The sequence below is a fragment of the Physeter macrocephalus genome, chromosome 20 (assembly GCF_002837175.3).
Source record: "Physeter macrocephalus isolate SW-GA chromosome 20, ASM283717v5, whole genome shotgun sequence".
Lineage (NCBI taxonomy): Eukaryota > Metazoa > Chordata > Mammalia > Artiodactyla > Physeteridae > Physeter > Physeter macrocephalus.
The window spans coordinates 115,047,154-115,071,879 of record NC_041233.1 but is presented as its reverse complement, the minus strand read 5'-3'; the positions used below and the strand labels follow the sequence as shown (position 1 = coordinate 115,071,879).

General features: G+C 42.8%; 1 protein-coding gene across 1 annotated transcript; it reads right to left on the bottom strand.

The window, feature by feature from the left end:
- Window positions 1-16,285: 16,285 nt before the first annotated feature.
- Window positions 16,286-21,995, bottom strand: LOC112062149 (beta-defensin 130B-like). Its single transcript, XM_024115762.1, has 2 exons — window positions 21,938-21,995; window positions 16,286-16,455 (listed from the first exon to the last, which is right to left on the bottom strand). Exons 1-2 carry the CDS (start codon window positions 21,993-21,995, stop codon window positions 16,286-16,288), a joined length of 228 nt encoding a protein of 75 aa, XP_023971530.1.
- Window positions 21,996-24,726: the final 2,731 nt, after the last annotated feature.

Sequence of the window (24,726 nt, the reverse complement as noted above, 5' to 3'; positions counted from 1 at the left end):
ACTGACCTTTGTTTGCAATTTATGGCAGTAATACCACGAGTAGAGATGGAAACCAGGCAACCCTTTTCTCATGGAGAAAGACAGTCTGTGCATGATAAAGTAGACCCAACGTTACAGGGGGAGAATCGTTAAGCGGGTTTCGGCATGGTGGGCAGGAAGCAGTTCTGTTGAGCAGACGTAATCCCCGGAATGTCCCACATACGTGTATTAAAAATAAGGTCGCCAGATTTAACAAGTAAAAATACAGGACACAGTTAGATTTGAATTTCAGATGCAGTGGGAAATTTATTGTGAAAATGGGCCAAATATCGCATATTCTCACACTAAAAAATATTCATTGGTTACCTGGACTTTATATTTAACTGCAAGTCGTGTCTTTTATCTGGCAGCCCTCACGAGAAATGAATCTTCACCGAGAGGCTTGGATAAACTGGATTGACCCTTCCTGTCTCTAGGGTTCACCTCAGTGTATTAACGTCTCTCAGTTAATATTCGTTTCGGTTTTCTATTGCTGCCGTCACAAACGACCGCAAATTTAGGGGCTTAACAGCCACACGCATTTGTTATCTAAGCGTTCTGTAGGTTAGAAGTCCAACGTGGGTCCCTCTGGTCTAAAATCAAGGTATCGCCTGGGCTGCGTTCCTTCTGGAAGCTCTGGCAGAAAATCCACCTCCTTCCCTTTTCCGCTTCTAGAGTCCCCCGTGCTCCTCGGCTTGAGGCTCCCTTTCTCTGCCTCCTGGACGGAGCGTGACGGGCCACGTCCTTTTCGCGTCGGGTGGGTCTGACCGTCTTCCGCAGGCCCATTTCCCTTGCGCTCTCTTCTCCTGACCCACCTACCACAGTCTTTAAGGCATATCGGCGTTGAATGAGGCAATAATTTTAAAGCTGCCTTATCTCGAGTGGCCTGACATTCTACTCTTGTTTGTTTGTTTGTTTTGGTGCCCAAAACCACATCTTTATTGTTTTTTAACTTTTTATTTTACATTGGAGTACAGTTGATGAACAGTGTTGTGTTAGTTTCAGGTGTGTAACAAAGTGATTCAGTTAACATACGCATGTATCTACTCTTTTTCAAATTCTTTTCCCATTGAGGATGTTACATAACACTGAGCAGTGTTCCCTGTGCTATACAATGGGTCCTTGTTGGTTACCCATGTTAAATACAGCGGTGTGTACATGTCAGTCCCAAACTCCCTAACTATCCCTCCCCCCCCAACTGTAAGTTCATTCTCTAAGTCTGTGAGTCTGTTTCTGTTCTGTAAATAAGTTTATTTGTATCATTTTTTTTTTAGATTCTGCAGAAGTAAGTCAGACATTCTACGCTTTTAATTGGCTAGCTAGATTCATTTTCTGTAGGATGCAAAGAAAGCAGATTGTGCTTGTCGGTGAGATCAGACACTGTTCAAGCGTGTTAGAAGAAAGCAGCGCAGCACCATACAGAGATGTCAGTGGGGAAAAGCTCCAACTACCAACCCAAACGACTTCGTTTATTCTCTGAACGTCATTTTCTTAACCATGTACCGTGGAGTCCTTGCATTGCATAATTTCATGAGGGTGGGCATATAAAATGTAAGCAGCAGTTTTACACATGTGAACCTTTTATGAAGAAAGAATTAGAACAAGGTGACAGTGGGGACAAAATCCTAATTTTCTATTGACTTATTACTTATCACGAAACTTTGCTTCTTGATAGACACACACACACACACACACACACACACACACACACACACACACACACACACACACACACACACACCCCCTCTCTTGGGTCAGATACGAGTTTACAAGTTTGAATGGGAAATTACTTGGAGAACTTCCATTCTTAGGACTCTATTATATTAATATGATTTACCAGCTAAGGCCACTCTGTATATGCCAGGATGTACTCCATCAGTGCCTGGAAAGATCTGCTTCTGCTTGATAAAATCATTTTTATCATTTTCTTTTGTAGACAGTGGGGGGAAAAGAAGTTCCCTTTTATTCCCAGAGTCTTTAATGCAATTGGTGTAAATATCAGGCACTTCAGTTTTCAGCTGGGTTTTCTTTAGGTTGGTGAGTTTAGGTTACTGAGGCATTTTAAAAACGATTCATTCCTTTATTACATTTTCTTTTTATGCTACGAGTTCAGTGATAAGTTTCTGTGGTATATAATCTTCATTAAATTTCAGCTTTTATTGTTTATAATTACTGTAATTATTGAACACTTTCTAGGAGCCACATTATGCTCTAAGCTCTATACATATTCTTCATGCAAAACTCATCGTAATAGGTATTATTCACATCTCATTGAAGAGGAAACTGAGACTTTTATAACACTTGATTTTATAACTACTTGATTCCAGAGTGTTAGTCAGGATTTGAAACCAGCTCTTCCTAAAGCCTAAACACCTTTCTCTTAATAGCTATATGATCATGGCTCCACAATATATGGTTGTGCTTTATTTATACAGTCATAATTTGCTGGTTTGCTCTTATTCTCTTTTATTACAGTGGTAATGATTACATTTTATTCTGTCCTGCTGGGTTGCCAACTAAAGATTTGAGAAATATTCTTGTTTGGCTTTGAAGCTCTTCCCTCATGTACCGGGTCCATGCGTGATGAACACAGAGCGTGTAAGCCCTCTGAGGTCAGGGGCTGTGATTTGTTCAAGTGTTTTATATTCTGAAAGCACCTACCATTGATTGCCAATAAAGATACGCTCACTAACGAGTCAGAGATTAAAGGCCTTTATGGTAACTACATGTGCGATGAGAGTGTACCACCACACTGCACTTCCTTTCTCTCTGTAGAATGAGGCGTAAGTCAAAGCTCTGATGAGGCAGAAGAGCGGCCCGTAAAAGACGTACACGTCCCTGTCTCTGGAAACTGTGAATATGTTAGGGTTCATGGTAAGAGGAATTAAGGTTGCAGATGAAATTAAGGGTACTAACCAGATGCCCTTAAGACAGGGAGGTTATCCTGATGGGTCCGGTGCAATGACAAGGGTCCTTTTAGGAGGGAAATGGGATACGGGGGCCGAAGAGAGCCGGAGGGAGATAAGACTGCGGAGGGAGGTCAGGTGATGCAGCGTGAGAAGGCGTGCGGGGCTTCTTTTAGAAGCCAGACAGAGCGAGGAGCCTCCAGAAGGGGTGCAGCCTTGGCGACAACCTTGAGTTTAGCCTGGCCAGACTCATTTTGGACTTCAAACCAACAGGACTCTAAGACAGTACACTTTGCTATTGTAAGCTACGGGGTCGGTGGTAACTGAGTACAGGACCACCACGAAACTAACATAGCTCTTAACTGATGTTACTCAGAAACCTCAAATTCTAAGCATACGTACGTCTTACGACTTCGGAATTTGGTAACTGAGCTGCAAATGCCTGTCATACGTTCTAAATGGAGCCCAGTGGGAACACGTACGTGAATGAATGCAAATTTACTGTAACGCTGAGTAAATCGCTTGGAACGGGGGCCTCTTTTGTTGATAAGTATGATGTTCCATCTTTATTTGGAAAGAAGTGTGCATTCTGAGTTTTGTGTGCCATAAACTTTTGTAACGAAACCATTTCACTGACCTGCACCTCTAGCGACAAGAGCTGGCAAAACAAGGACAGTAGTTTTGTCTGTTTGGGGAATTGAAGAGCACTGAAGGACACCCCCCCTTGCCAAACAAAACTGTGGCAGGATGCACAGTTAAATTTGAATTTTAGGTAAACAATGAATAATTTTTTTAGTATAACTATGTCCTAAATATTGCATGGGGCATACGTATGCATGGGACATTCTTATACTAAAAGATTATTCACTGTTTATCTAATATCCAATCTAACAGGGGCATCCTGTATTTGTATTTGCTGGATCTGACAGTCCCTATCCCTTCCCCACTCCCAAAGCCCACCCTGGACTCCAGAACCCAGGACGCCACTTTGGGTTACTGGCATGTGTAACGTTCAAGCAGAGAAGCATTAGCGGGAGGCAACTTGGACTAGCACAATGATTGGACGTCTGATTCTGCAGGCCTGGAGGCCACATGATCCCAGGCCTTCAGGTTTCTCTTAGAGTAACTGCAAGAAACTTTGGGAAAGGAGAGCAAGGTCTAGGGTAGGGTACAGGTGGGTGAGGAGGGGTGTGAGAGGGTTTCTAAGGGTGGAACTGAGGACTCTGGGACAGGAAGGGGTAAAGATGACAGCCGGAGAGGAAGGACTTGACTTGCTTCACGACGAAGCTTCTTTCTGGCCCCGACAAGAACGTCATCTGCTCGCCATTAGGCGGTTTTCCCTTCTAAGCTGGAAATTAGAAGGCATTTGCCCTGGTAGCGCTTGAGTGTTTCGAGCTTTGGTGATTTTGATTTGCCACTCGATCGCTGCCCAGTCTTTGAAAATTCTTTCTCTCCATTCTAATTACTGTAAACAAAATCCACTCTGTGTCATCGCTCTGGACACAGGGATGAGTTCCTGTAACTCTTCTGCCCTGAAGGAAAGTGGAATCTGAATGGTCTACTTTGCTGTGAAAAATTCCAGTTTGCCCATTTCCAAGCTGAGCCATTTAATCCCATTAGTTAAAGTACTAAATCCTGCATCCTTATGCTCAAGAATTTTGGAAAACACGTTGAAGCATTTCATTTTTGGTTCCACAGCCTCCCCGCCCGCCTACCACCTGCACCCCAAAACTGCAGACTCTGCTCAGTTAACCCGAAATTCCTCAGACTGCACAGAGTAAACACACTAATTTGTGGGATCTGTGACTCCTTCACAACTTACATTTGTTTTTTAAAAAAAATCAATCAATTGAAATGAAAGTTCCTTAAAGGATATTTTGGGCATTGGGTGACAGGCCTTGGAACAGTAAAAGACATCCTGGCATGCTAAAACAAAAACAAAAACAAAAACAAAAAAAACCGTAAGATGTGATTTTCTGTTGCATCTTTCTCGGAGGTCAGAGTTTATCTGTTAAATGATCACAATGTTTGGGAAAACAAACCATCAAACATGCTTGTTCCCTGAAAACTTTAGGGTTTCAAGTGAAATATGGGGACTGATGCAATTTAATTATACTTTATCTCACCAGACATTTTATTAGCAATGGAGTGGTGGTCTTCGGGCAAATATTTTAAGAGAAAGAGCTCATTGACTCTCTAGGATACTTGAGGTGCATACTGGATGCCACACGAAGCCTGTGGGGACGTGAAGGGGCTGAGAGCTGGTCTGTGGTTTCCTCTTTGAGCTACGACTGCTGTCTGTCTCTGAACCGTCTCCAGGTTGGGAAACTGATGCTGAAAACTCAGCCTCTGTGCACTGGTGCCAGATTGAGTCTCAGAGACAGAGTTTTGGGTGAAGTAGAAAAGAATAGCTTTATTGCTTTGCCAGGCAAAGGGGGACACAGTGGGCTCTGGCCCTGAAAAACTGTGTGTCCCAACCCAGGAGGATCTGGTGAGGAGTTTTATAGCAGTGGTTCAAGGGCGGGGTTGCTGATAAGGTTAGGGTGTGTACAGGACCTGCATTCCTTTAATTTGGCCTCAGGTAATCTCTGGATGAGCTTCTCTGGTTCCTTTAGTCTGGCCTCAGGTGGTCTTCTCTGGAATGAAGGATGCTGACATCTTCCACTGAGGGGTTTTAGTTCTGTAAGGAGCTCAAAGATATCGTTCTGTGTATCCCTTTGGGTGGAAGCAGGACCCTGCCCCCAGGCTGCACTGGTGTTTCCCTCTTCCCTGCATATCCCCTCCCTTTCCTGACGAGCAGCGGTTTGCAAGGTTTCTGTGCTCCCAAGTCCCACAGGCTCCTGCGTGGTTTCAAAGCCACTGGTATTTCCCTCTACTATTGAGTCAGGGTAGCCGTCTTTAGAAAACTGGCTGGATTTGAATCCTAGCACTGCCACTTAGTAGCCCTGCAACCGTGGTGGAGATGCTTACTCTGTGCCTCCGTTTTCTCATCTGTGAAATGAGGGTGTGAAAGGAAAATCAAGATGGAGCCGGTGTGGCTGAGAGAGCTCTCTGAGACGGAGCTGGAGGCCATGGAGAGCGTGTGACTTAACGCATGTCTCGGCCCAGATGGGATCTGACCTCTGACCACTTGCTGTCTTAACACAGAACCAATCTGCCCAAAGTCCCAGAGCCTCAAGATGCTCATCAGACCTCCACCCTAAAAGAACTCCTGTCAGCCTCTCCCCTTAAGAACAGATACTCCCTCTCTTGCGTCAGACTCAATCATAATTCTTACCCAACAAGTTTAACAATCTTGTGCTCTTGCCTTTGTAAGCCCCTGCCTCTTCCTCTTCCCCAGAACACTCTGTTTTACCTGAATCTGTCTCCCAAATTGCACTTCCTAAGACCCCAAATAAACTCGTTGTTCTTTGCAGCCTTGATATTAATTATTACTATTTTTTGTTAAATTTGTTTTCTTTTAAATTTTATTGAAGTATAGTTGATTTACAGTGTTGTGTTAATTACTGCTGTACAGCAAAGTGATTCAGTTATACATATGTATACATTCTTTTTTTTATATTCTTTTCCTTTATGGTTTATCCCAGGATATTGAATATAGTTCTCTGTGCTCTACAGTAGGACCTTGTCGTTTATCCCTCCCGTATATATGAGTTTGCATCTGCTCACCCCAACCTCCCACTCCATCTCTCGCCCACCCACCCCTTGGCAACCACCAGTCTGCTCTCTGTGTGCGTGATTCTGTTTCTGTTTTGTAGACAGGTTCATTTTTGTCATATTTTAGATTTCACGTATAAGTGATACCATATGGTATTTGTCTCTCTCTGATTATTGTTCTACAAGGGTAGTATCTACCACATACAGTCTTTTGAAGGGAAAACAAAAAGTGAAAATCATGTAAAGCACTTGGAATGGTGCCTTCCACGCAGTAAGTTTTCCACAAGGAAAACCTGTAATTACTCATGCTACTGTTTGTTCATTATGTTCTTCCCCCTAACCTGTTTGCTCCACCAGTGATTTGAGGGGGTTTTCAATAAGTTCACAGATGTGGTGGACTAAGAAAAAGTTCAAATAGAATAAGGGTGACGGGATCCTTTTTAAAGTCGGGGGGTCCCAGTAGGACTTCATGTGATTTAAACTGGAAGCATTTCTCAGACTAAAATTGGATCTAAGTAAGCATGAGAAAAATTACATGATTCTCATTGATTCCTCAATTTCTTCTGTCTACAAAATACAATAAATATTTTTTGGAACTTCCTACTTCCTCTTTTTAAAATTTTTATTGCAGTGTAGTTGATTTACAGTGTTGTGTTAGTTGCAGCTGTACAGCAAAGTGAATCAGTTCTACATATACATATATCCACTCTTTTTTCAGATTCTTTTCCCATATAGGCCATTACAGAGTATTGAGTAGAGTTCCCTGTGCTCTACAGTAGGTCCTTATTAGTTATCTCTTTTATACATAGTAGTGTGTCTATGTCAACCCCAATCTCCCAGTTTATCCCTCCCACCACCCGGAACTTCCTACTTCTTTTCATTCTTCCTATAAGAAAATGATGGTCTTTAGTAGTTCTCCTAAATAATGATTTGGGATATAAAAGTGCTTTAATCCAGGCTGAGAAATTCATGAGGGGATGGGGCAAACGTAAGCCTTTCTGTTTCTTTAGTATTTTGAGTAAATGTGATGGGCTCATATGTATTTATGACAGAATGGCACAGCTGTTTTAGGTAGAGTTAGCAATGACAATTTTCCTCTTCTTTTGTTGTTTTGAATCTTAGCCGAAGAACTGCGGCTTAGAAATGGGTTTTTTTGGCTGCTTCACATGTGGGCGTTGTGCTAATGATTTCTGTTAGCTGAATTATGAAGCTGTGGGAGGCGCCTGGGGCTGTCGGTTTACCACATATAAATATATTAGATTACATATGCATCACTTAAACTACCCATTTCCAATTTATTTTCATTATTTTACTTTAGGTGGTCAATTCTGAATCACGTTAAATGTTAGTTTTCTAGAAAAAGGAACCCAGAATCATCTTAATGAGTTTTATTTTAAAATCTCTCACTTCCATTAGTATGCAAGCTAAACCTGTATTTTCAATTTTATTATATATTTCCAATTCTTTTACCTAATGCTCTGTACTCTGTTAGAAAAGCTGCAGCTTCTTGGCTGTCTTGGAGACTGAAAATTGTCAAAAATGGAAAAAGGCTTTTAGCCACAAGATGTCATAGTTTGTCTTTTCTTGAGTGGAGTAGTGACGCCTGACTTGAGTTCTGTCGAGGCACGTAGGGTTAGGAGGCAGAGTCCGCTTGGCTGAGCCCGATGCTTTATTCCTTCAGTCTTATTGCCACCTGTTCTGTATCAGATACAGTTTCCCACGGTGTATGCCAATTCTGGGTTAATTGGGCGTACGAGTTTAAAATAATACAGTATCTCCTGCAGCAAACTGTGTCATATTTTAAAGTTTTTTAAAATTTTTAGGTTTTTAAAAATTTAATAAACTGACAAAGTGTTCGTTAAATATGACTTAAAAGGAATGTATCAGTTTGATTTATTCAAATCTAATAGGGACTTCATTAACCAAATTGATTCTTTAATGAATTGTTTTATTTTGAGTGCATTAGACTTGTAAGGGAGAGAGAGATTGTAATAAACTAGATAGAAATGAAGGATTTATTTCAAAATGTCATTCCAGAGATCTGTATAAAAACCAGTTTGTCTTTTCAACCTTTGACATTTATCTCTAGTCCTCCTAGAACATACAGCATTACAGTTATGAAACTCTTCAGTTACAAAGGATATCTTAACAATTATGGATAATAAAGTTTTATTAAAACATTTATCCTCATAAGGAAAAAAAATCCAGAACGTTCTAGATAATTTATTATTAAAATATCAACATCTGATAGTTTTGTTATCTCAGGAAATTTCAGTGTAACCGAATTCAACCAAACTTGACTTAAACTAAAGCTAAACAAGGTTGGGCATTCAGTTAAAATGCCGAAAGTCAGCTTGTTAGTATCCTCAATAAACAAAGAAAATAGAGCATTGATATCTAAGTAGATTCTATTTATAAAGTTATATATAAATTATAATATCCTGGCGAACATTTTTTTACTGCTACATTTGCCAAGTGTTGGCTTTATTAAATATGTCCAAACCATCTATTCCCAAATGGTGTTTCATGCAAAAGTAGTGTTACGGGCTAAGTAGCATCTCTCCAAAGTTCATATGCTGAAGTCCTAACCTCCAGTACTTCAGAACGTGACTTTATTTGGAAATGGGGTCATTGCAGATGTAATCAGTTGACAAGAGAGCATACTGGAGTAGGGTAGACCCCCATTCTGGTGTGATTGGCATACTTATACGCGGGGAAAATTTGGATACAGACGCACACACAGGGATAACGCCGCGTGAACAGGAAGACAGAGACCGGGGTGATGCTTCTGCAAGCCAAGGAATGGCAAAGATGGCCAGCAGACCAGCGGAAGCAGGGAGAGGCCTGGAACAGATTCTCCCTCACGGCCAGGGACGGAAGCAACCCTGCTGACACCCTCATCTCAGACCGCTATTCTCCAGAGCTGTGAGACAATAAACGTCTGTTGTTCAGGCCACCCAGCTTGTGCTATTCGGTTACTGCAGCCCTAGCAGACTAATACAGCTGGTAACTAGGTGTTAATAGGCGTTTCACGGGGGAATTTGTAAAAAAATTCTAGAGTCACTGCCTCTTTCCTGAACCATCTTTCTTGGTTTCTCGCCCTCTCTGGGTTTCCTTTTCCCCGGTCACCAGTTGCTGAATCCTCTCTCTCTTCCTGACCCTTAAACAGGGTGGTGTCCCAGGATTCAGTCCGCAGGCTTCTGGTGTGCCTATCCTTGCTCTCTAAGTAAACTCACTCAGGACCATATCTTTGAATACCTGCTCCCTCCCAAATATGTATCTCAGTGCTGACCTCACCCCAGTTCCAAACTTGTGTGTGTACCGACCCACCTAATCTTTCCACTTGCATGTCCCTGGGTGTCTCACGCTTAACCCACCTGACGTGGAGTTCTGACCTGCAGACCAGTTTCAGTTTTGGTCCCTCCATGTCCCGCTGGATTGCTGAGGCCAACAGGCTCGAGAGGCATCCTCGGTGCCTCCCTTTCTCTTACAATTTACTTCCAATTCGTTGGAAAATTTCATTCCTCCCGCTTCAAAGTATATTATAAATGGAAACCACTTTCAGCACCTTTTCCACCGTCAGCAGCTTCTGTTGTCTGTCTGACTCAGCTCTTGCCCCCGACCCCTCTGTCTGCTTGTCACACGGCAGCGGGGGTGATCTTCCCGTGATAAATGTCAAATATCGGAGGGGTCGCTGCACTGCACAGACCCATCCAGAGGCTTCCCGTGACAGTCAGAATAAGGTGCGAAACCCTCACTGTGTTGTGCAAAGCCTGACGCGGCCTCTCTGATGCTGTTTCCCGCTCAGGCCCCGCCAGCTCTTCCCCAGCCACGCTGGCCTCTTCTTCGTCCTTAAACTCAGCGGGACCGCGGGGCCTTTCTCGTCCTTCCCCAGGGCACTTACACGGCTCACACCTTCACTTCGTTCAGGGCACCACTCAAGGGCAGCTTCCCAGAAACCTCTTCCCTGACACCATATGTAAAGTGACACCCTCTACTCCTGTCTCCTCGAGCAGCTTTCTGGAAAATAGCACTTATATTTTTTATAGAACTTATGTTTATATTTTAGGCTTAGTTAGTCATTAGTTTACCATCTTTCTTTCCCACAAGAGAGAAAGTAAGTTCCACGTGAGTGGAAAGTTGGTGGTGTTTGAATTTTCTCAGGGGACAACAAACTGTTTCAAACCTGAGAGTTAAGAATGGTTTTTACATATTTTAGTGTTGTGTCAAACAAACAAGCAAACAAAAACAAGATTCAAGATTCATGACAGAGGGTGTACGTGACTGACAAAGCCTAAAATATTTATCATCTGACCTTTTACAGAAAAAAGTATTTCCAAGCCCAACACCTGCTGAGCATTCAATAATCATTTATAATAATAATTATTATATTTATTATGTATTTTTATATACATTAAAATACATCAAAAGCTTTGAGAAATCCTGAATTAATTCAATTCCAAGCTTTTAATAGGCTGATTTTTATTGTGGATTTTGGTACCGCGGGGTTCTCAAATGTGTTAATCTATGTTTCATGGCGTGCTTATGAACCTCTCCTGGAACAGTAATATTTCTAGAAGAAACTCAGGAAATGCTGTTTTAAATGTTAACCAGGAATGTGAACAGTAGACTACAGGTGATCACCACGAAGATAAGTCACCAGAACTCTCCCAGCAGCTAGCAGGAAACCTATGGGTGGGGGTCCGGCTGGGCCCCTGGGCTGAAGGCTCCCGGCCCTCCCGCGCTCAGCGTTCAGCGGGAGAACATCCTCTGTGCACAACACATGGTGTCGCTTGGGAAATATTTTCTGCCACTGAGGGCACGCTCCTTACAGCGTCAGAGAAAGTACCCTGTTTGTCCAGGCCAAACCTGCTAGGAAGTGACCATCATACTCGGTCTCCAGCGGTCTGCGTTTCTTCGCAGGCCAGTCCCTTGGAAGCCCCCTCTGCTCCCTTGGGCCACATTCCTGACGTGTTAGCCTCCAGCCTCCTTGTTCTGCACCAAAGCAGCAGCGGCCTTCTCTGGGCCGTCAGTGAAGGCAACAGAGAAGCTCTCACGGAGCATCCATCGCAGCGATAAAACCCGAAAATCACGGCCGGTTCCTGCTCATCTCGCCCATAGATTCAACAATTTTTCATAACTCATGAGGTGGTGAGCTGCAAATACAAGCTGCCAGTCAGGCACGGCTGGTGCCCTCAGGAGGCTCACGGTCTGTGGTGAACGGAAGACGTTCTTACAGCGCCTGAAGTTCTGGTCGGCCGCTGCGTGACCAGGCCCCCTGCGCTCCCCAGCCAGTTCCAAGGGCACCGTGGAGTATTGTAAAAATTCAGGGGAAAGGCACATGCTGACCTTTTGTCTTTTGCACTCTGCCGAAGCTACCACCTCGAGGTACTTCTCGACTCCAGCATTAGGCCTGCTGCGTTCCTCCTGGTGCCGTCAGACCTTGCGCAGCTGCGATGCCAGGAGCCACACGGAAAGCGAGGGTGGCCGTGTCCCGTCTGAGCCCGGGATTTGAGAAGTTGTTCAGGGCCCAGCAGGCGCATACCCGCCGTTAGTCAGTAACCGGGCTATTTAAAAGTTAGAAAGTATTACTTTTTCTTTCGATGTGCGCGTGTTATTTTTCACATGGTTACTGTGTTGTCAGGGCAGAGATACTTAAGTTATTAGGACCTGATAACCGAAACTGTTAGGCATTTCTTTTGGTCCAGGGTGCCATAGAAATAATTTTGAGGCATTAAGAGCTCCATGAATTGAGACACTTGTGAACTAAGTTACAATGAGTGAAGACGTCCACAGAGGTAGGTTCGTGTGTGGAGAGCACAAGGCGGGAGAGATCGATCCGCCTTGTGAGATGGGTTTGGAGGGCGTCTGGCGGAAGGCGAAGCAGGGGTATGACAACGAACGGTCCCCCGAGGCGTGTGTGGGGGTTTATGAGGTGAAAAGTCAGGGAGCGAAAAGAAAAGGCAATTCATGATGTTGTTACTGCCAGTCGGTGCAGCATTTCGCTGAACTGCTCTTTCGGCCTTTAGTGGGCTTTACCAGAGCAACATTTTCTCACTTGGCTGTTCTCCAGGTATGACGCTTCATTTCCAAGCGTGACTCTCTCTTTCCAAAGTCACCATCCCGCCTTATTTCAGAGGTCTCACGGCTCCACACACCGACACTAAGACAGGCAGGTGTCTCCCCTGCCTGAAAGACACCCCCAGCCGCGCGATTTCTCAGTCTCTTCTCCGGTGCCCGCAAAACCCCCCTCTTCCTGGTGGCTTGACCACAGGTAGGGCTGAGAAGAAAACGACGTCGTAAAACTGATTCACAGCAAAAGAGGAGTTACTTAAAGGCACCCTCTCATCCTCCCAAGGCGAGTCCAATTCTGAAACAGGACTCATGTCAACACAACTGAATTTCTAATCTGTGGTATTTCACTCTCTGTGGAGAAAACCCTGCTGAGAGGAGGGGTTTGTTTTTGTCGGAGATTTTCCAGCTTTGTTGCCATGGAGGGTTGAGGCTACCCCAGAGATTGTATCCTTTTAGCCAACACAGGGCCCTTTTCTTTTGTACCTTCCCCCATCGTTCCAAGTAAACCCCTCAAAGTTACTCTCATCGTCCATTCTCTTCCGAAGGTATCATACGGGCACGCCTAGGAGCAGAACGCCTCCAGAGGATTCACCGGAGAGCTGACAGCTTTTGGCAACCGTTCCTCAGGGTGTGATGACACGTTTATCCAGTGTAAGTTTAGTCGTGGAAAACCATGTCCTAAGTTGTGATTCTCAGTGCCTGTTCTGAGAGAGCTCTTTACACTCGCAGGAAGAATAAAGTAATGGCATTAGGCTGGAAAAGCTAGCTCTAGGATGAAACTAGAAAGCGGCTAGAGCTCCTTACCCAGTGTTCTCACAACGCTCTCTCCCTCTTGCCTCATCACTCCCAAGAACCCGGGATGGCTGAGCGTTGCTCTCGTGATAAGTGCAGATACTGCCGTAAGGGCTTTTTATATGCAAACTCATTTAATCCTCATAACAATCAATGACGTGAGTATGGTCATCCTCATTTTCCAGAATAGGGTCACACAACTGGCAGGTCAGGGAGTTGAGATTTGCACCCAAGCTGCCTGGCCTGAAGACCACGCTTCATCCCTGTGTCACTCTGCACCGGTCCAGAGCTCTGAAGCTGTGCTCTGCTGGAGAAGGCACTAGTCACATGTGGCTATTTAAATTAAAAGTAATTAAAATAAAATAAAGCTTCATTTTCTCAGGCACACTAGCCGCATTTCAAATCTTCGGATTTAAATTGACTGTTTTTCTGTAATACTCCTCCCAACGCGTGTTAAATGATAGACCAGCTAACTGCTAGCTTAAGATACAGGAACATATTAGTGAAGGATAATGTTACCTCTTCCAGAAAACATATTTGAATTATGATAAAAATGTTAACATCTTACCCGTAAAATAACGAACAGGGATTGCCTCCTACTCTGGCTGTGCACCTGGGCCGGCCTGTGAGTGGCAGCAAGTTGTGATGTTTTGTTACTGCTCATTTGAGATGATGGCCCGTGTCCAGGTCTCACCTAGACAAGGACGTACGCCTTCAGGTTAGCGCCTTTGAATTGAAAAAGAAGAGACGCCTTGAAAGTATTATTAATGTTCCAGCTAACATCTTCTTGATAAAGCACACTCGCTTCAATTGTGGCTTATTTCACTGCAGTTAGATTTTTCTATGGTGAATAACTTCAAAGTGTATTTTGTAAGTGTTTCTAGGTGTGAAACCGACAGTTCTTATGTGCATTTGGTGAGTAATATGTCTAGCAACATTTTAAGTAATAATAAATAAAAAGCCTAAAGGAAACCTTTAAAATCTTTATACAATCTCTAGGTCAGAAAGAATAGAGAACTGAGGCTTTGGGAGAAATTGTTTCTCAGAAATGCTGACCATCCATCACGCCATTAATAAAATGACAATTCCAACTCCCTTTGTCACCTAAAAAAAAAGTCCTTTCCTTGATATTGTTACTTATTTTAATCTATTATGTCATTAGAAAGGATTGTCTAATGCTAACGAAATGTCAGTATTTAAGCGTCATTATCAATCCTGATGAAAATCTCCTTTAATATTTTTCCTAACGTGCTTTTTGAATTTCAGTTTTCATAGGAGGTCACGAGACATATTAATTAAAGAAATGAAGCTTTAAATATCAGAAAACAATGGTATTTATAATAGAAACTATAAAATTTTAACAATTTGCCGTGGTTTCTTCTGACATACCAAGAAATAGTTGTTTATCCATATATTCTTTCAACATGAAATCTATTTAGTTCCATTTTATTTATTTTAAACTGGTAAGCTATGCATCGTATAATAACAAGCCTGTCTAAGTACAATGATTTATTTCCTTAAGGTATTTTAGCAACAAGAGAACAGTAATAATATTAGCGGCAAGCTTTTCTGGGTTTCTCCATGTGTATACCAAGCGCTTTGTGTACATGATCTCATTTAATCCTTACAACAAGCCCAGTGGTTAGACTTATTTCACTCATTTATTGGAGAAGAATTTTAAGGAAGATGAAGGTAAATAAATAGTTCAAAGTCACATGACTGGTAAGCAAAGCAACTACAGTTTCTTCAAGAACTGCACACGTCAACACTGTGTGTTCTGTGAGACCGTGTGATGCACGGAACATGCAGATGTGAATAAAGGCGGATTTTGTACTCAAGAAACATATGGTCTTGTGGACACCTGATAGCCACATAAAAAATAGAAACATAAATCCTAAGACCATTAGAAGGTGAGATAACCCACCTTCTTCTGATGGACCACAGAAGACCAGCTTTACGGTTGAGGAAACAAAAAGCCTCGAACTTCGTTTGTGGAGTCATTTGGCGTCACTCCAAAGATTTTTTTCCATCCTTGTGCAACTCATGTCCTGTGATGTCCTTGCCCTCTTTCTTGCCCTTTCATTTTCTTAGCCGTAAAGTACAGATGATCCAGAATTATTATTCTGGTGGAAATGATTCCAGCCAGAAAGTGGAATTATCTCGTGGCGAATTTGGCAAGAACTAGCAGGGCACGCTGAGTCCTCAGCACTCTGTTGTCTCCTTGTGAGCCTCCTTGCAGGGAGCGGTTCTTGCATTTCATGCCCCCAGGGCCCGGGTGAAGTGGGTGGGGGAGACCAGCCTCAGCTCGTGTTGGCCGGCCGGGGCTGGCAGCGAGCCTACTGCTGAGGGCACACGGCAGGACCGTGTGATGAACAGACCTTGACCACGCCACCCAAGTAGGTCTCTCTAAATAACAAAAATAATTTCTGGTCAGAGTCAGATGAGGAAAAAGGTTGATGTCCCCCTTTAGATAATCAAACACTACCGACTGCTATTTCATACCCTTATCATTTTTTTCACATTTAAAAATTTTATCTTTTTCTTTTTTAAGAAAGTCATATGCTGTTTAAACATCTTTAGGGTGTGAGGTACCTCTGTTATTTAGTTCAGTCTTGTAGTTCTTAAGAGGTTTGCATGCGCATCAAGAAGAAGTTCCCCAGGGATGAGTATGTGTAGAATTAGGACATTTATTTCCAGTCAAGGGAGAAAAGCACGTTTAAGAGGAGTCTGTATAATTTGTCCTCGGGTTCTGGAGTTCTGAGTCAAACAGGAGTCTGTGAAGTTCATCCATGTGTTCTAGAGTTCGAAGGGCTTACAGTTTGCTGTCATCAAGATTTTCATTTGGGAACTGGCGTTGGATAGGGAAAAAGTATCCACCACCTTCTACAACATTTTTTTTCATCATTACATACACCAATGGTATCATCCGTGCTGGTGCATCCTCCATCTTTGCACACCCCTTGCAGAAGAATACATTGTTTTTGTCCTGGAATAAGGCCAGTACTTGCTGCACAGAAAGAGATATAACAACCTCATTAATTCACCATCAAATTATTGGTAATGTACGTAAAGCAATAAATTTACAGAAGAATGGCTTCGAGATAGAATAAATGATATTACCTATATGAAAAAATCCCTTAGGCAAAAGAAGTGGCTTTTTGAAGGAGGGGTGCTAAGCGTGTGGGACTATACACATCTTAGAAAGGGCAGGCTGGTTTCTAGAAGCTTTTGGAGAGTTGTCCTTATCTAGGGCAGTACGTGTTGAACCGTGTGGGGTGCTTTGTTGTTACCATGACTGGGGAGATGTCCTTGGCGTTGGTGGGTAAGGCTCAGGGTTGGTAGATTTCCCACCTAGTGAGTTGTCCTGCCCCAAATGCCAGTAACACCTGCACTGAGACAGACTACTTCAGAGGAAGTATCCACCCTCTACCCCCTCGCCCGTGCTAACCTCCGCATCCACATTTACAGCATCCTTATCGTATGGCACCTGTCCTCATTTCATCTCCTCTTGTGGAAAGTCTAGCCATCCTTCAGATTTCACCTTGCCTAATTCCCCCATTTCAGAACTGTGCAGGAACCGGATTTTCTGTGTTCTTCGATGCCCCGTGTATGCAGATACATGGAGAGAATTTCTCTCAGAGCTGAAAGGTGCTTTTCCTTAAACACACCCGTATGTTTTCCCGATTCCTTGGGCTGCTGAAAAGCACATAACGGAGGTACGCTTCAGTACCGTTCCCTTGCAGCCCAGCACCCCTGCTCCAGCGTTTCCAGCGCAGCCGAGGGTCCTTTTCCCCGTGGCTCATGGTGGCTGTTACCCAACAGGACACTTCTGTTCGCGGCCAGCAATAGGGAGGAGCTGGCTCCTGAACTGTCCTGTTAACTCACCCGTGTCCCGTTTTGTCTTTACTGTCCAACAGTGTCCTAACCCTGACTGGCTGGCTTCTTTGGTCCCTAACTTCTACCGCTTAACTGAGAGTTTGAGCCCTTTGGGACTCTGAACCTCTGTTTGGCGGCGGGGGCGGGGGGGGGCGGTATTTAAACCAGGCCCTCATTGTTATCTCACCGTCCAGTAGAGAAATATCCACAGCCAGGTACACCAGCGCAGCCTCTTGTAACTGGATTTACAGAACCTGTGCGAGTCTGTGTTCTCCGCCTGCTGGAGGATCTGACTCTCAGGGTAGCCATCCGCGGGCTCGGGGCCTCGTGTGACAAGAGAATGGCATGAGGCGGAGTTGGCTAGCATCCTGTGGTGCTGCCTCGGCTCTGCTGGTTCTGGAGGCTGGCGCGTCTGCCTTTCAGGGACAGGGCCGAGGGTCCCGCCGCTCTCGGGGACAGGGCCGAGGGTGACCCCACCCCACGCCTGTCTACACAGAGTGCAGGCTCCGTACCCAGCAGTGCAGCAGTCCTCTTACCAGCTGTCGGTCTCTCCCCCGATAACGTCACCCACGCACTTAGCGTAACATTTGGTGAGACTTTCAGGTTTTCTAACGAAGCTAAAATCAAGGGTTTTTAATATCGGGCAAGGCATAGTGAGAGGCAGAGTATGTTTCAAGGACGCATCTGGCTATGAACATAGAGGCGTCCCACGCGGTGCATCTCCACATGCCAAAGTAAGGTATCGTGACCTTTCCGTGTGGCTGCCATGTATTCTCTTCCGAAGACACCTGGCCATTGAGAGTTTTTCCCTCCTGTGCAAGATTATAGGATCTTTGTTTAATCCATCCTCTTGGCATAACTGATTTGGGAGAAACCAAGGAGGACTGATCTGGAGGAAGGGGTCGCCATGATGCCTCCAAAGGGTTCTTGTCAGATTCGTGGGGAGCCCAACGCTGTTACCAACCCCAGTAACCTCCTGCTCTTCACTTTTTCTTTCTTTCTTTTTTTTTTTTTAAACTGTGGTAAGAACACTAAACGTGAGATCTCCACTCTGACATTTCTAAGTACACAACGTGGTACCATTATCCGGAGGCACAAGTCTGCCCAGCAGATCTCGAGAATTCCTTCATCTTGTAGAAGTGAAACTTCAAGCCCATCAGACGACAGCTCCCCATTTCTCCCTTCCCCCAGCCCCTGGAAACCGCTATTCTGCACCAGGTTTCTACGGGTTTGACTATTTTTAGATGCCTCAGGTAAGGGCAGTCATGCAGTCTTTATCTTATTGGACTGGCTTATTTCACTTAGCATCATGTCCTCCAGATTCACCTTCCAGATTAGTCTTGAAGTAGCGTTTGTTGTGCAACCTTGTCTACCTGTCCCACATCTATCATCCTGGACCCTGGCGGTTTTTGCCTGGCGGTTCGTCAGTGTGAACTGTGAGTCCTTCATACCCTCAGGGATGCACTTTCCTCACCACCTTTGCTGGTTTCGTCTTATACTTTGGACCCTACTTTAATGGAGTATGAATTGTGGTGCCTAGAGGGTAGGAACGTCCTTTGGACACCGTAGAAGGGGCCTCATCCAAAGGACGACAGAGATTTCGGACGGTGCATATTTTCAAGTCTAAACGTGATTATGACTTAGAGAATCCACCTAGATAGATCAGACTTATTTACCTTTGGACCACAGACATTATCGGATTGAAAGGTTAGGAATTTTGATATCCTAATTTCTCGTGATTGTTATTGATAACCGTTTATCTATTACCACACAGTTGCTGGTGGTTTCTCAGGCTTCATTCTATGTGTGTACCTCAAAGAGTGATTATCTCAAGATTAGAAAAGAAGGAAGCTGCTCTAAACTTGAAACTCCTTCCATGGCAGAACCAGGAAGGGAAACTCTGAAGAAAGAATAGTGGAAGTAGTGAAACAAAAGGAAAGACTTATCAGGCTCGTAGGCCGCCTAGAACCCGCAGATGTTCCTACTTTGAGCATGAACTGAGACCCACCCCTGGCGATGGAGGTACTCGTGATCACCACTCCCGGCACAAAGTCTAGTAGCCTTGCCCTCCCTGTTCTTGAAGCGTCCCTGCAGGTTGAGCCTTGGTGCCATGCAGCTTTTACTGTGGCCTAATTCCGTGAGATGCTTGGCACATTTTCTGGTATAAACTAGTGCTCTCCTGCCGTGGCCTTCTTGCAGTTCCTTAAACACACTATGGTTTCTTCTGCATCGGGGGCATCGCGCTGGCTTCTTCCTCTTCCAGGAGCGTTGAGGTCTCCTTGCAAGGGGTTCATCAATGAACACTCATCTTCCCGTTGTCAGGCCAAAAGGCATATGCCTCAATGAACTTTTCCTGGATGTTGCAGATTGACAATGACCGCATGTTTCAGGCACTCAGAATACTCTGTTCCTTTTCATTGTACTTATTAAAATGTATAACTTATAGATGCATTTGTAATCATTTGCCTAATGTCTATCTTCTCTACTGCGGGAAGACAGTCTTCCTTTCATTTCCCATTGTATCCTGGGTATCTCACACAGCCCATGGAAAGTAGCAGATGCTCAGTGCACATTTCTTACCATTGAATGCAGTTAAGTATTCTTTGACGGCACACACACTTTCTGTCTCTTATTCCTTCTAAAACTTCTTGGCTCCAGCCTATTTTTAACTATTTGGCCCCCACTCTTGTATGTACAATTGTATTTATGGGTGTCCAGTCTTGTTATTACCACAGGAACTTCTCTAAACCTTAGGCCTAGATTTCTTGGAGTCCTGTTTTCCTGTCAGTTATTTCTGGCCTTTGCTCTAGGACAACCTTTTTCTTGAATTGTTTTCCACTCTAAGAATGAACCACTGCCATATCACCTTCCCACTATAATGGTGACTTTTGGCTCGATCTTTACTTCCAGAAGTATCCCTCCTTAACCTTAAAAAAAAGGGCCCATAACATGGTGTATGACGCTGGATGGAGACAGTCATTTATGTTGAGTTGAATTTAGCTTAGGTGGTGGAAAGCAAGCATGAGCAAAAAAAAAAAAAAAAAAAAAAAAAATTCACTCATCAGCCATGCAGCACGCATGAGCAAAAAAAAAAAAAAAAAAAAAAAATTCACTCATCAGCCATGCACACGTAATTATCTTGAACCGAGTGCTTTCAGCAGTCTGATTATCACCATTATATGATTTTAAGAACAAAGATCAGGAAAACCTAAAGACTAGTGTAAGTCATCCCAGTAATAATGCCAGAATGTTAAGCCGATCCAACATGCCTACCACAAACACTGAAGAAAAAGAATTTAGAGGAAAGTGAAGTAACACTTTTCGAGACATTGTAGCTTCCCAAAGAGGAAACTTGAAAATCTCCTTAGGTTCTTCAATGTCTCGTTAGGGGATTTTGAGGTAAGCAGCCTGACAGAAATTAGGATTACCACTTAATGGGCATACCGACACCCGTAGATCGATGGAGACCCTGCTGACCCGGATTAAAAATACTTGGTTCCAGCTGCAGTGTTGCCACTACCTATGTGACCTTAGTGAAATCATATTCTTTATGTGGACATGGATTCTCTTATCGGTAAAATTAAAGACTTAACCATTAAATTGCCTTCTAATTTTAAGTCATTAACATCTTATAATTTTACATTAGCTGTCGCTACAAGTGTGTCTTCTTCTGACAGAATTGAGGGCCAGGTGAGAAGTACGTGAACTCCTTCAAGAGGGGGCAGCTGTACATCAGATAGATCCCAAGATATTCATAGATTAGGCAAAGATCAAACATTTCAACATACATACATATCTTTGATTGTATTTGAAAGAATCTTATAGATGAATCAAGGAAGAGGGAGAGTTACCCAGACTTAATCTATGTTCAGTGAACACAGATGTTATTTTGAGGGATGTGAACATCCTGACATCAGCAGTGGAGAAAACAATCTTAGTTTTTACAAGGATCTGAATGAATCAGCCTGAAAATGGCCGTGTTCCCTTTTCCCTGTAAGTCTACACTTTAATATTCCAACTTCTCCATCATGAGCACCGAGGATGTAACTCAGGTTGTTAAAATGCTCCCTTCCTATTTTGCATTATGCTTAAAATTTTGCCATTGACGCGCCATCCCAAATCCATGCTTTTTCCAAATTCCTCTGCTCCCTATTAATAACTTGATATAATTCTTTTTTTGTTGAGCTCTGTATCATGCACCCAATTTCTACCATTCACAAATATTCCCTCACCAACAGACTGCATCACTTCCATTCACTAACCAAGTCTGACCCAGTAGTCGCCATTTTCACTCTCCTTTTTGGAGGGGGCCCTTGTAAAAGCTGCTCGATTTGTATGCTGAGCCCGATGTCACATGTCAAAGCTTCTCCACTTCCACATCGGTTTGAGCCCCCTTTTCTAATCATGGAGCTTTTGGAACTCATTTTCTGTTGATGGAAATCCTTGTCCCGCTTCACAATTTTGGCCTCATCAGTTCTAAGGAAGATGTTCATGTTGGACTTCTGCATCCCTGAGACTGTGCATTAGGGTCTGAGTTAAGATGGCCACAGTATAATTACGCATCCGAGTAGATCTCCTAAGAAACCTATCTCTACAGTTATTCACCATCTTACCTTTTGGTATTATAGTCAAAGAGAGAAGGAGAGCAGAAAGCAGTAAATGGAGTCTCATGGTTGAACGCCCGGTAGAGAAGTGGGTAATCGGGAATAGCGGGATTCAGGGCCTTTTATTTACTTCTGGAGACTGAGGTTCCTTTTAGTCAGTGAAGCTTAACAAGCAAGAAAATAAAACAGCTTCCGCTGGAATATTTCCAAGCCCTGAACTCCCTAATTTAGTGACAAATTAACCTAACTACTGGAGACCAGATGGGCTAATCCTTTACTTTTTCTGTGGGCTCTCAAATTTCTCAGAGGTCAGTATCTTTGGCCAGTCATCTTTTAAAGGGTCACTGAGTGTAATAGTCCTTGTTACCAAAGTCCTCTGAATTGCAAGGGAGCTCTTCCACAGCAAACTCTTTTCCACAAGAGGGATAAAATAATTGCCTATGGACCATTTCTGAAAAAAAAAAAAAGCTGTATTTTTAAGATATTCCTTTAAAAGAGAGGCCGGTATCACATATGTACTATGTTCTTAGTAGCATCTGAAAGGTAAATACACTTAGTTCTCACTGAAAACTAAAATTTTCTCATCTGTTATTAATCCTTCGTATAACTGTCCCATATGACAAGATTGATGAGATCAGGAGAGTCAGATAAAGAGCACAGTATTTCCTCAATAGCCATGTATTGTCTAAACACTATATGCCAAAAGCTTAAAGAGGGACTTCCCTGGAGGTCCAGTGGTTGAGACTCCGAGCTTCCAATGCAGAGGGTGCGGGTTCAATCCCTGGTCAGGAAACTAAGGTCCCACGTGCATGGTATGACCAAAAAAATTTTAAAAATAAATAAATAAAAGAATAAATTTTTTGGTAAAAAAATAAAAGCTTAAAGAGATCCCTAACCTTTCCCCCTACCCTACCATATAGAAACAAAGTATAGAAAGCCTAAGTATATGCCTTTGGCCAATAACCAATTGACCTAAAACCAGTTTATCTAAAGTTAACTGACCTATGATCAATGGCTTAATGACACATTTATCTAAATTTACTTATTTTTTCATTTATAAACTTTTATATGTGATATCAGCTTTTTAGGGAAAATTTTTATATACTTTTATGTCTTCTATTATGACTACTTTTGATCATTTACATGTTTATTAACTAATGAGTTTCTTTTATCTATTTTGAAAAATTGAGATCCAGTTGACTATAACATTGTGTAACTTTAAGGTGTACGACATGTTGATGTGATACATTTATGTATTGCGGTGTGACTGCCACCACAGTGTTAGCTGACACCTCTATTAGGTCACATAATTATCGTTTCTTCTGTGTAGCGAGAACAATTAAGATGTAGTTTCCTATGACTTTGAGGTTTATCGTACAGTGTTGTTGACTATAATCACTATGTTGCCCATTAGATCTCCAGAACTTACTTGTCTACTGGTTATAAGTTTGTACCCTGAAACAGCATCTCCCCAATTCCCCCACTCCCAGCCCCTGGTAGCCACCATTCTACCCTCTGTTTTGATGAGTTTGGCTTTTTAGATTCCACATCAAAGTGAGATCACACACTATTTGTCTTTCTCTGTCAGACTCATCTCACTTAGCATACTGCCCTCCAGGTACTTCCATGCTGTTGCAAATGGCAGGATTTCATTTTTTTTCTCATGGCTGAATAATATTTCATTGTGTATATACACACACACACACACACACACACACACACACACGATATCTTCTTTATCCATTCATCTGCTGATGGACACTTGGGTTGTTGTCATATCTTGGCTACTGTGAATAATGCTGGAATGATCACGGGAATGCAGATAATTCTTCAAGATCCTGATTTCATTTCCTTTGTATATATGCCCCAAAGTGGGATTGCTGGATCATAGGGTAACTCTAGTTTTACTTTTTTGAGGAACCTCCACTCTTTTCCATAGTAGCCGAACCATTTTACATCCCACCAACAATGCACAAAGATTCTCTTTTCTCCACATCCTCGCCAACACTTGTTATTTCTTATCTTCTTGATGACAGCCATTGTAATAGGTGTGAAGTAATCTTTCACTGTGGTTTTGATCTGCATTTCCTGATGATTAGTGATGTTGAGACTCTTTTCATGTACCTATTGGTCATTTGTATGTTTGGAAAAATCTCTGTTTAGTTCCTCTGTTCATTTTTTTAAATTGGGTTATTTAGTTTTAGTTATTGAGTTGTATGAGTTCTTTATATATTTATAAATATTAACCCTTATCTGATATATCATTTGCAAATATTTTCTCCCATTGTGTAGATTGCCTTTTCATTTTTGTAGATTGTTTCTTTTGCTGTGCAGAGCTTTTTAGTTTGATGTAGTCCTGCTTGTTAATTTTTGCTTTTGTTGATTGTGCTTTTGGTGTCATATCCAAAAAATCGTTGCCAAGAAAATGTCAAGGAGATTTTTCCCGGTTTTCTTTTAGGAGTTTTATGTATAAGGTCTTATGTTTAAGTCTTTAATTCATTTCAAGTTAATTTTTTGTGAGTGGTATAAGGTAGGGGCACAATTCCAGTGTTCTGCATGTGATTATCCACTTTTCCCAATACCACTTGCTGGAGAGACTGTCATTTCCCCATTGAGTATTCTTGGCTCCCTCGTCAAGCATTAGTTGACTGTATATGCAGAGATTTATTTTTGGACTCTCTATTCTCTTCCTTTGGTCTCTGCATCTGTTTCTGTGCCAAAAGCATTTTATTATCTTAATTTTTGATGCTATTTTAAGTAGACTTTCTTTTTATATTTTCTTTTCAGATAATTCTTTG

Excerpts from the sequence above, each read along its gene's own strand:
- LOC112062149 (XM_024115762.1), bottom strand. The coding sequence starts at position 21,995 with ATGAGACTCCATTTACTGCTTTCTGCTCTCCTTCTCTCTTTGACTATA. Across the intron at positions 16,456-21,937 it reads TTTGACTATAATACCAAAAG|CAAGTACTGGCCTTATTCCA; the intron begins GTAAGATGGTGA and ends CTTTCTGTGCAG.